Source organism: Crocuta crocuta, unplaced genomic scaffold, assembly GCF_008692635.1.
Source record: "Crocuta crocuta isolate KB4526 unplaced genomic scaffold, BGI_CrCroc_1.0 scaffold520, whole genome shotgun sequence".
Taxonomy (NCBI): Eukaryota; Metazoa; Chordata; class Mammalia; order Carnivora; family Hyaenidae; genus Crocuta; species Crocuta crocuta.
Genome location: NW_027532009.1, coordinates 226,411 through 239,421, shown reverse-complemented (window position 1 = coordinate 239,421; position 13,011 = coordinate 226,411). Strand labels below are relative to the sequence as shown.

Here is a 13,011-nt window from a genome sequence, read left to right as displayed (position 1 = left end):
AACCTGAAGAAAAAAAATTGGAAAATCCTCAAACCCATGGAGGTTAAAGAGCATTCTATTAAACAATGAGTGGACCAACCAGGAAATTAAAGAAGAAATTTTCAAAAATACATGTAAACAAATGAAAATGAAAACACAACAGTCCAAAACCTTTGGGGTGCAGCAAAGGCAGTCCTAAGAGGGAACTATATTGCAATTCAGTCCTACTTCAAGATGGAAGAAATATCCTAAATACACAACCTAATCTGACAACTAAAGGAGCTAGAAAATGAAAAGCAAATAAAGCCTGAAGCCATCATAGAAGAAAAATAATAAAGATTAGACAAGAAATAAATTATATAGACATAAATAACAAAAAAAAAAACACAGTAAAATGAATCAATAATACTAAGAGCTGGCTCCGTGAGGTAATTAACAAAATTGGAGTGCCTGGATGGCTCAGTCGGTTAAGTGTCTGGCTTTAGCTCAGGTCTAGATCTCAGTTTGTGGGTTTGAGCCCCACATTGGTCTCTGTGTTTACAGCTTGGAGCATGGAGCCGGCCTCAGATTCTGTGTCTCCTTTTCTCTCTGCATTTGCGCTCTGTCTTTCAAAAATAAATAAAATTTTGAAACTTAAAATAATAATAGCCAAACCTATTAAAAAGAGAAGAGAAAGGACCCTCACAGATAAAATCACAAATGAAAGTGAGGAGATCCCAAGCAACATCACAAAAATACAAAAAAATTATGAGAATACTATGAATAATTATATCACAACAAACTTGGAAATCTGGAAAACATGGTCAAATTCATAGAAACTCACAAACTATCAAAGTTGAAACAGGAAGAAACAGATAATTTGACAAACCCATAACCAGCAAAGAAATTGAATCAGTAATGAAAAATTTCCTAACAAATAAGAGCCCTAGGCCAGATGGTTTCTCAGGGGAATTCTACCAGACATTTAAAGAACAGTAAATAGGGGGCAAGATGGCAGAGAAGTAAGGAGCTCCGTACTTGCACTCGCGTCCATACATCACACAGAAAAGATCTGAAGCCATTGGAACCTTACAAAACCTGAGAGACTGGGAGAAAAAGGACGCAGAATCCACTGAGAGAGCCTACTAACGTGAGTGCGAACCGGGGAAGGTTAAAATTGGGCGGGGATCGGAGACTCCAGGGTGGGAGGCGATCCCCCTCTACCCTCTACGGGGAGTGAGAGGGGAAAAGGAGAGAGTCTGGAACAGAAAAACCTCCTCTCGGTGGGGAAATACCTCTGCTTGGTGCATAGAAAGTCCGTACTTGCCAAATACCTGCACACCAGGTCCCCTCGCGCCAACAGGTCCCGGGGGGCTGAGCACACAAACTGCTTTTTTGTGCTGGCTCCTGGTGGCTGGACTTCAGAGTAGTGGCACGCCTGTCGCCACTGTAGCTCCCGGGCAGCAGGGGCCCCTGAAAGAGCCGCGCGGACACCAGACGTCCGTGCTCCTGGCTGGCTAGAACTCTGGAGGGAAGGCAAATAACTAAAAACTGGGAAATTTGCCTGTGAGCTCGTGTTTCGGGTGACAAGACATAGAGGGACCTGGTTTTCCTCACTCCAGCAGGCTCTGCGCACCCGGCAGGCAAGCCCCCGCCCATGCTCGNAATTCCAGCATCCTTCTCTCACCTATCCAACCATATTATACCTTTTACCTCTTTGAAAAAAGCTTCTTATCCCTTCTGCCTGTTCATTCTGTTTCCAATTTTGCCTCATCCCGCCCTGCCTTCTCTCTCTTTCTCTATGCTCTTCAACCAGCACTGAACACACGGCTATTTAACTATAGCTGGGAAATCCAGGTATATCCTTTAAACCGTTCTTTGTCCATAGGTTTTCTTCTTTTTTCCTTTTCTTTTCCCCTTTTTGACCTTTTTATGTATTTTATACTCCTTATTATTTGCTCTCCCTCCTCTGTATTTTCTCTTAACTTTTTGGTTTTCCCTCTCGCTTTGCATGTTAGTTGAATTAGCCTGTGCATTTGTGTGCTCCTGCTCCCTCTGTGTTTGTCTGTCTGTTTTCTTTTCCAGGGCTACCTCAAGAAACAAGCCAGAGTACACNACAGACCTATATACTGAAACTTGCCAGGCCAGAAAGGAATGGCAGGAGATCTTCAATGTGATGAACAGTAAAAATATGCAGCCAAGAATCCTCTATCCAGCATGTCTGTCATTCAAAATAGTAGGAGAGATAAAAGTCTTTCCAAATGAATNCCAGACAGAAAATCAGTAAAGAAATAATGGACTTGAAAGACACATTGGACCAGATGGATCTGACGGATATATTTAGAACTCTACATCCTGAAGCCAGGGTATTTACTTTCTTCTCAAGTGGGCATGGCACATTCTCTAAGATAGATCACATACTGGGATATAAAGCAGCCCTCAATATATATAAAAGAATAGAGATCATACCATGCACACTGCCAGATCATAATGCTTTGAAACTTGAAATCAATCACAAGAAGAAGTCTGGAAAACCTCCACAAACATGGAGGTTAAAGAACACCCTTCTAAAGAATGAATGGGCCAATCAGGCAATTAGAGATGAAATTAAAAAATATATGGAAACAAATGAAAATGAAAACACAACAATTCAAAATCTATGGGATGCGGCAAAGGCAGTGCTAAGAGGAAAGTACATTGCTCTCCAGGCCTATTTCAAGAGATTAGAAAAAGCACATGTCCAAAATCTAACAGCTCACCAAAAGGAACTAGAGGCAGAGCAACAAGAATGCCCTAAACCTAGTAGAAGAAGATAAATAGTACAAATTAGAGCAAAAATAAACAACATAGAGACCAAAGAAATGATTGAACAGAACAATAAAACCAAGAGTAGGTTTTTTGAAAATTAAACAATTGACAAACCTCTATCCAGATTTATCAAAAAGAAAAGAAAGAGCACCCAAATAGACAAAATTATGAATGAAAATGGACTTATTACAACCAACCCCTCAGAAATACAAGCAATTCAGGGAATACACTATGAAAAATTATATGNATGTTTGCACGTATAGGAGGATTAGGAGGAACTTGACGGAAGAAGAAAGGGGAGAAGAAGGGCGGAAATGGTGGGGGAAAGGGAGAGAGACAAACCATGAGAGACTCTTGATGGCTGACAAAAACTGAGGACTGATGGATGTGGGGGGGAGGGGGGGATGGGCATGGAGGAGGGCACTTTGGGGATGAGCACTGAGTGTTATGTGGAAACTAATTTGACAATAAACTGTTTGTAAAAAAAAAAAAAATGAATAAAGCCCTACTATTAGTTACAGCATGGATGGGCCTAGATGACATTATAGGAAAAGTAATAAGTCAGTCACAGAAAGAAAAACATAACCTAATTCTGGTGTTATGAGGTATTTAAAATAGTCAAACTCAGAAGGAAAAGAGAAAATGATGATTTCTAGAGAACAAAGAGCTAAGATTGGATGTAAAAGATATGTTTATTAGTTTAATTGTAGAGATTACCATGATTATATGGATATATCCAAACATAGCAAAAGGTATCCATTCCATATGTGCAATATTTCATAAAAATTAAATAAAACTAAATGAGGGAGAAAATGTGGGTATCAAGCCAGCTACCACTTTGAGCTACCGGAATTCAATCACCAGAGAATTAAATTTTTAACTTTATAATTTTAATTGCAGGATATTTGACATACAGGGTTATATTTGTTTCACGAGTACACTATAGTGGTTCAACAATTCTGTACATTATTCAGTGCTCATCAAAACAAAGTGTACCCTTTGGTCCCCATCTCCCATTGCAACCTTCCCTCCACCCACCTCCCCTCTCGTAAGCATCAGCTTGTTTTCTATAGCTAAGAATCTGTTTCTTAGTTTGTCTTTTTTTTATTTGTTGATTTCTTTGTTTCTTCCAAGAGTTTATTTTCATTGAAGTTAGTTAACATACAATATGTATTGGTTTCAGGAGTAGAATTTAGTGGATTCTTCACTTACATATAACATCCAGGGCTCACCACAAGTTCCCTCCTTCATATCCATAACCCATTTAGCCCAAACCTTCACACACCTCCCCTCCAGCAACCCTGTTTGTTCCCTATAGTTGAGTCTCTATTGATTTTCTTCCCTCTCTGTTTTTACCTTATTTTATTTTCCTTCATTTTCTCTATGTTCATCTGTCTTGTTTCTTAAATTCCACACATGAATAAGATCACATGGTATTTTTCTTTCTCTGACTGACTTATTTCACTTGGAAAAATACATTCTGATTTCATCTACATCATTACAAATGGTAAGAGTTTATTTTTTTTATTCCTGAGCAATATTCCATTATATATATATATGTAATTTATATATATATGTATATGTAATTTAATTTTTTAATTTTAGAATAGTTGTCACACAATATTACATTAGTTCCAGGTATACAACTTAGTGATTTGACAATTCTGTATGTTATACTGTGCTCACAAGTGTAGTTACTGTATATTACCATATAATGCTCTTACAATATCATTGATTAGATTCCCTATGCTATACCTTTTATGTCTGTTACTTAGTCATTCCATAACTGGAAGACTGTATCTCCCTGTCCTGGAGGAACGGGAGCAGCGGCTTCTGGCTCCATCCCCTGGTCTAGGCAAGAGGCTTGGAATTGCCCCTAGGGGATCACCTGCGAGGTTGTATCTACTGAAATTTCAATGGGGCACGTGGACTGGGATTTGGAAACTAGGCCTGGCCTGGATTAAAGAGCGCAACCCACTTTGAATGCGTCCCTAGCACAGGAAGGTTACACACCCAAAAAGCGAGGTGCAGCGCTTGGTTCTAGAAGGGACTGGAGCACAGCCACTCTCCCCACAACCCCCAAGGCAGAACTCCCACCTGAGGGATTGGATCACACCACACCCATCCCTGCTTGAGAGCTGCCCTCCCCCTTTTTTGTTTCTCTCTTTTTTTTTCTTTTCTTTTTTTTTTTTTTCCCCTGGAACACTTACCTAATTAACTCTGGTCACTGGCTTGCTTAAAGAGTCACATTTAGTCCTTTCTGTAGATGTAAATTCTACACCTACCAACATTTTCATCTCTTTCTCTCAGGAGTAATTAAACTATATAGTTTCTCTGGATACCACCAGCGTCCTTCTCTCACCTATCCAACCATATTCGACCCTTTAGCTCTTTGAAAAAAGCTTCTTATCCCTTCTGCCCGTTCATTCTATTTCCAATTTTGCCTCATTCCCGCCCTGTCTTCTCTCCCTTTCTCTATGCTCTTCAACCATCACTGCATACACCTGGCTATTTAACTGCTGCTGGGAAATCTGGTTATATGCTTTAAACCGTTTTTTGTCCATCGGTTTTCTTCTTTTTTCCTTTTCTTTTCTCCTTTTTGATGCTTTTATGTATTTTTAATTCTTTATTTTTGGACCTCCCCCCTCCATCTTTTCTCTAAACTTTCTCGTTTTCCCTCTCGGTTTGCATGTTACTGTATTGGTCTGTGCATTTGTGTGCCCCTGCCCCCAGTGTGTTTGTCCGTCTGTTTGCTTTTCCAGGGCTACCTCAATAAACAAGCTAATGTACACAAGGTGGAGAGTCCCAAAAATCACTACGAGTAGGAAAAGAAAATAACCAGGTTCTCAACATGAGAGACCAAGAGATACCTTTCAAAAAACACTCTCTGAAAGGACAGACCCTAGGCAGTCAAAGAGTCTTCTTGGATACAGCAGCGCTCACAAGTGCAGAGAGCATAACAAGTCTTTAAAATTAACAAGAGCCAGATGCTAACTAAAATGAAGAAACGAAAGAGCTCTCCTCCAAAGAAATTCCAAGAAGAATTGACAGCTAATGAACTGCTCAAAACAGATATCAGCAGCATAAATGAACAAGATTTTAGAATAATAATCATAAATTTAATATCTGGGCTTGAAAAAACATAGGGGATATCAAAGAAACTAGGGCTACAAACAAAATGGAGACTAAAAATAGTCATGAAGAATTAAAAAATGCGATAAATACGATACATAATAAATAAGAGGCCTCCAATGCATGCATGAAGAGGCAGAAAGGAGAATAAGTGATTAGATGACACCATTATAGAAAAATAAGAAGCTGACAAAAAAAGAGACAAACTGATCCAGGAACATGAAAGAAGAGTTTGAGAGCTCAGAGACACTGTCAAACACAACAATATCCGTATCATATGAATCACAGAAGAGGAAGAGAGAGGGAAAGGTGCTGAAGGAGTCCTGGAACAAATTAAAGCAGAGAACTTCCCCGACCTGGGGAAAGATGTAAAAGTTGAAATAAAAGAGGCTCACAGAACTCCCCTCAGACTAACTTGAATCAATCTTCTGCATGGCATATCATAGTAAAAATGGAATAATACAAGGACAAAGAGAATTTTGAAAGCAGGTAGGGAGAAAAGGGCCTTAACATGAAAGTGGAAACCTATCAGAGTGGTGACAGACTTATCTACTGAAACTTGGAGCGCCAGAAAGGAATGGCAGGAGATCCTCAATGTGATGAAGAGAAAAAATATGGAGCCAAGAATCCTCTATCCAGCAAGCCTGTCATTCAAAATAGAAGGAGAGATAAAAATTTTTCCAAATAAACAGAAATTGAGAGAATTTGTCACCACGAAGCCAGCCTTACAAGATATGCTGAGGGGTACGCTCTGAAGGAAATGTTGCAAGGAACAAAGATACAGGAGACAACACCATAAACATGAACCCTACAAAGGACACAAAGACTCTAAACCCACATATTTCAATAATAACACTGAATGTAAATGGGCTAAATGCTCCAATCAAAAGACATAGGCTAGCAGAATGGATAAAAAAAAAAATGCATCTATTTGCTGTCTACAAGAAACTCATTTTAGACTGGAAGATACCTTCAGATTAAAAGTAAGGGGATGGAAAAATATATATCATGCTACGGGAAATCAAAAGAGAGCCGGAGTAGCTATACTTATATCAGACAAATTGGACTTTAAATTAGACAATAACATGAGATGAAGAAGGGCATTACATAATAATTTCAGGGTCCATCCATCAGTAAGAACTAAAATTCATAAATGTCTATGCACCGAATATGGGAGCACCTAATAATCTAAAACAATTAATCACAAACAGAAACAAGCTTATAGATGAGAATGTGCTAGGGGCTCCTGAGTGGCTTAATCGGTTAAGCGTCCGACTTTCACTTAGGTCATGATCTCCCGGTTCATTGGTTCGTGCCCCGCGTTGGGCTCTGTGCTGACTGCCAGCTCAGGCCTAGAGCCTGTTTCAGCCTGTGATTCCCTCTCTCTCTGACTCTCCCCTGCTCATGCTGTATCTCTCTCTCTCTCCTAGAAATAAATAAACACCTTTAAAAATTCTAAAAATAATGTGCTAATAGCAGGGGACTCTAATATTCTGCTTACAGCAATGGATAGGTCAACCAGACAGAAAATCACTAAAGAAATAATGGACTTGAAAGACACATTGGATCAGATGGATCTGACAGATATGTTTAGAACATACATCCAAGGGCCAGGGAATTTACTTTCTTCTCAAGTGTGCATCGCACATTCTCCAAGATAGATCACATACTGGGACATAAAGCAGCCCTCAATAAATATAAATAATTGAGATCATACCATGCACACTGTCAGAACATAATGATTGAAACTTGAAATCAATCACAGGAAGAAGTCTGGAAAACATCCAAAAACATGTACGTTAAAGAACACTCTACTAAAGAATGAATGGGGGGTGCGTGGGTGGCTGAGTCGGTTAAGCATCCAACTTCGGCTCAGGTCATGATCTCAAGGTTCGTGAGTCGAGCCCCGCATCAGGCTCTGTGTGGGCAGCTAGCTCAGAGCCTTGAGCCTGCTTCAGATTCTGTGTCTCCCTCTCTCGCTGACCCTTCCTGGCTCACGCTGTCGCTCTCTCTCTCAGAAATCATTAAAACATTAAAAATTTTTTAAAAAGAATTAATGGGCCAATACTTTCTGATGAGTTAGATTATGAAGGTTCTATGGAGACCCAATATTCTTTGCATAATCTAAACAAATTATATAATGGCCTTCAAAAAAGTGAGGAAATAAAATAAAACTTGCAAGAAAATCTTAGGTTTAAAGTCTTGGATCAAAGAAGGTAACATTTACAGCAAAGTAAGGGTAGTCTTCACGTGAATAGATACTTTTCCAAAGAAAACATCCAGATGGTCAAAAGACACATTAAAAGATGCTCAGCGTCCCTCATCATCAGGGAGATACAAATCAAAACCACACTGACATACAACCTCACACTGGTCAGAGTGGCCAAAATCAACAACTCAGGCAACAACCGATGCTGGAGAGGATGTAGAGAAACAGAAACCCTCTTGCACTGTTGGTGGGATGCAAACTGGAACAGCTGCTCTGGAAAATTGTATGGATGTTCCTCAAAAAATTAAAAATAGAATTACCCTACAATCCAGAAATAACACTATTAGGAATTTATCCAAAGAATACAGTAGTGCTGTATACGGGTACATGTACCCCCAATATTTATAGCAGCACTTTCAGCAATAACCAAATTACAGAAAGAGCCTAAATGCTCATCAAATGATGAATGGATAATGAAGATCTGGTTTGTATATACAATGGAATACTATTTTGCAATGAGGAAGAATGAAATCTTGCCATTTGCAGCAATGTGGATGGAACTGGAGGGTATTATGCTAACTGAAATAGTCAGAGAAAGACAAATATCATATTTTTCACTCATATATGGAACCTGAGAAACTTAACAGAAGACCATGGGGGAAAGGAAAGGGAAAAGTAGTTACAAACAGATGGGGTGGGGGAGGCAAACCATAAGAAACTCTTAAATACAGAGAACGGCTGCTGGTTGATGGAGAGAGCAGGGAGAAGGGGAAATGGGTGAAGGGCATTGAGGAAGACAGTTGCTGGGATGATCCGTGGGTGTTGTATGTAAGTGATGAATCATGGAAATCTACCCCCAAAACTTAGAACACACTGTATACGCTGTCTGTTAGCCAACTTGACAATAAATTCCATTAAAGAAAAGAAAAGAAAGAATTGATGGAGAAAGTGACGATCGATTTGAAGTTTGCAATATTCATATTAAATACATGTCTGAAAAAAGCATTACTTGAGAAATTACACAAGTTTTAGGGGATGTAGTGACACTTTCAAAACACTCAGGAATTATCAGCTTACAGATGAAGTGCTGAATCATACAGTGTAATAGCTGAAAAACATCCAGAAACAGTGAATCAAAAAAATTTACACTAAAGTTTCATTAGTTGTTAAATTTGCTTATATTTACTAAATTATAGAAAGATTATATAACATTAGTGAAATGGTGTTTTGAAGTAGACATAGACTGAGGAGAGTAAAACAAGATGCTATGACATTTGGTCAATAAAAATATTTATAAATATTATACAGATAATGAATTTTAAGGTATTGAAACTATGTGAAAATGTAGATTCTGAAAATCTGCCTTGAAATCTTAATTCCACTTTTTTCATAACTAGACTTGCATGTTGTTTAATAAAGTATCAATATGTAATAATATTTAATAAAAGTAAAATCCATTAACACTAGTCATGAAAAGAAGGGTCATAACAGGGTGTTATCAGCGATGAATGACATCATACGTTTGCAATAATTCGGACATAGAGTTGCACAAATCTGTAATTAAGTTATTCATGTCGGTTCTTAAAAATTACATCAATATATACAAATTCTGTCTACTGGCATCTCAAGATAGTATCATTTGCCTTTGGGACACTGACCATCTCTCTAAAAGTCTCTTCAAAGCTCCTTTCACTTCCTTGTTCCTCAGACTATAGATTAGTGGATTCAAAGCAGGATTGATGACAGCATAGAACAAGGAGATCAATTTATCGCCTTCAGCTGAATATAGAGATTTGGGTCTCATGTACATGAACATACCTGTCCCATAATAAATGGTCACCACAGTCAGATGAGAGCTGCACGTAGAGAAAGCCTTTTTCCTGCCTTCTGCTGACTGCATCCTCATCACAGCAACCAGTATGCGTAGGTAGGAGAGGGTAATAAGGAGGAAGGGGAGCAAGAGGGTACCACATGCACCTATCACCATCATTGTCTCCTGCAGGGATGTATCAGCACAGACCATATGAAGAAGAACAGGTACTTCACAAAAAATATGGTCAACAATATAAGGGCCACATAAGGGAAGCATGGTGAAGTAGAGGGGCACCACTGAGGCAAAGAAGCTGATGATCCATGCTCCCACAGCAAGCTGTACACACATAGACCAGTTCATGATGAGCAGGTATTGCAGAGGGTAACAAATGGCCACAAAACGGTCCAAAGCCATGATTGCCAAAATAATGCACTCAGCTGCTCCCATTAGCAGGGAGATGTAGGTCTGGGCAAGACAGAGATCATAAGAGATAACTTTCTTAGGAGCAAGGAGGTTGAAGAACATCTTGGGGACAACAGTTGTGGTGTAAAATATGTTCAGAAAGGCCAAGTGGCAGAGGAAAAAATACATGGGTGTCTGGAGACAGGAATCAATTACCACCAAAAAGATAATCACTGTGTTTCCAAAGAGATTGACCAGGTAGACCACAGAGAAGAGGAAGAAGAGGGAGATATCAGCTTGAGGGTGATTTGAAAACCCTACAAGGACCAGCTCGATGATGGTGCTGGAGTTTCCTGAGTCATGTTGACTGATGACGTGAGCAGAAGAAATATCCTTTGAGAACAAACAATTATGGTGAAATCACAAATACACAATAATTTTTAACATAAAGTATACTATCCCATTGTGCATTTAATAACTTAAGGACTAAATTATCTCTCTTTTGAAAACTTCTTTAAATTAATGTTTTGAAAAGGCAAGTTTGAAAAATATTTTCATATGTTAGAACAAAACATGTTTCCATTCTAATTCTAAAACATTCATTAACACAAAACATAAGCATATGCACACAGATACAAACACCCGCATACAAATTATGGATAAATCTTGCTCCTGTACAGACGTGGCCCCTACATGTAGAGAGGGAATTTTTAAGGAATACTGAATTTTTATCTTATCATTGGCTGTTTGGTGTATGGAGGCTTATAATAGGGCCTTTCAAAAATTTTTGAGATGATTGTAAAAATATGAAACAAGCATTTTATTTTTTTTAATGTTTTATTTATTTCTGAGAGATAGCATGATCAGGGGAGGGTCAGAGAGAGAGGGAGATACAGAATCCGAAGCAGTCTCCAGTCTCTGAGCTAGCTCTCAGCACAGAGCTCGACACGGGGTTCGAACACACTGAGATCATGACCTGAGCTGAAGTCAGACACTTAACTGACTGAGCCATCCAGGTGCCCCTGAAACAGCCATTTTAAAATATCTTATATGAAGTCTGAGGACTTTAGTGAGTTTGTCAAATTCACTAACGTAGCAGAGATGAATATAGAATTTAGATAAGTAGGTTGTAATCCCCACATCCTGGTCACTTTTCATGTTTCCAATACAGAGATAAGAAGCTCACTTGGCTGTATACAACTTCCCATTACAGGAATATGTTGTGTAGGCTTCAAAGTTTAGAGAGAAATGAAGGCACATGTTAGTATAGACTTCCTTGTAATTCAATCTTCAACACCATGAAACAAATATTAGATACTTTTGGCATGAGAAATAAATGAACTTTCCAACTTATTTTAATTTTCACCATTTACACTGTTTAAGAACCTTCTCTGGCAAAAAGAAAGTCTTTCACCTTGAAGTAATACACTACTCAGTCTCTTCCAAATCATATCTAATAATTTTTTTAAAATATACCCATTGTATTCCCCTCTAAATATATATAAGTTTAAACAATTTTGTTGTTCCAGAACACACTCTATATCCACTGTATACCTCTTTGGGTTTTCCAAACGGTATGATATTAATTATGGAGAAGTTATAACATGATAAATAATAGCACCAGAATAACTGAAGTACTTTGAAACAATTTAATCTATAATAAAATGAGAATCATACTAATAATACAATAGTAAAGGTACAATTATTGTAAATTCTTTTTCTGACACTAATAAATTCCTTATTTGGATTAATTTAATTTACACAAATAATCATATGATGTGGCTTTTATTTTTATTTCTATTTTACTATGGAAAACTGTGCTACCAAGATTGTAGTCTCTTGAAAACTATCCACAGTTAGTTATTGAAGAAACTAGGTCTCAAAACAAGAGAGGATGGCTCTGGTTCACACTCTTTTTTTTTTTTTTAATGTTTTTTATTTATTTCTGAGAGAGAGAGAAAGAAAGACAGCGTGAGCAGGGGAGGGTCAGAGAGAGAGGGAGACACAGAATCTCAAACAGGCTTCAGTCTCTGAGCTGTCAGCACAGAGCCCAACGCGAGTCTTGAACCCATGAACCGTAGGATTATGACCTGAGCTGAAGTCGGATGCTTAACCGACTGAGCCATCCAGGTGCCCCCGATTCACACTATTTAATCCAGAGGTGTCTTGGTTATCAGAAATTCATTTTAACAATGAAGAATACATCAAAATAATTATGTAATCATGTTTTCCTGTGTGCTATAATTCAGTCACAAATACAGGTAGTACAATTTCTGGAAATAGCAATATCATTTTTAATCCAGGAACATGACTAAGAGTATCTTCTAAGGAACACCTTATAAATAATACTAATATTATAACTAATAATAAATCTCACCTTTAAGAAAATTATAAAATTCAAAATGACTTGTCTAGTTACCATTGGAGATTGTAGTCTTTCTTGACTGTTTATAAAAACAAGGATGATGACAACTTGAGTCTTCAGATAGAAGGGATAAAAAAGAAATGAAAATCTGTTTCTTATTCAGATTCATTCCTCTTATTATTGATAAATGTCTTGATTTGTTGATTTTGCCTGTTTCTGCAGAAACTTCAGGGATGAAAGGAGTCTGCCCTAGATCTTACTGAGGTTGGTGATACCTGGGATCCATCTCCCTGACTCATATTTGAACTACCTTTGCTTACTGTC

General features: G+C 38.2%; 1 protein-coding gene across 1 annotated transcript; it reads right to left on the bottom strand.

Moving 5' to 3' along the window:
- Positions 1–9,199: 9,199 nt before the first annotated feature.
- Positions 9,200–11,480, bottom strand: LOC144241382 (olfactory receptor 2A12-like). Its single transcript, XM_077775943.1, has 3 exons — positions 11,415–11,480; positions 9,766–10,715; positions 9,200–9,215 (listed from the first exon to the last, which is right to left on the bottom strand). The coding sequence occupies exons 1-3, from the start codon at positions 11,478–11,480 to the stop codon at positions 9,200–9,202; spliced, it is 1,032 nt and encodes a 343-aa protein (XP_077632069.1).
- Positions 11,481–13,011: the final 1,531 nt, after the last annotated feature.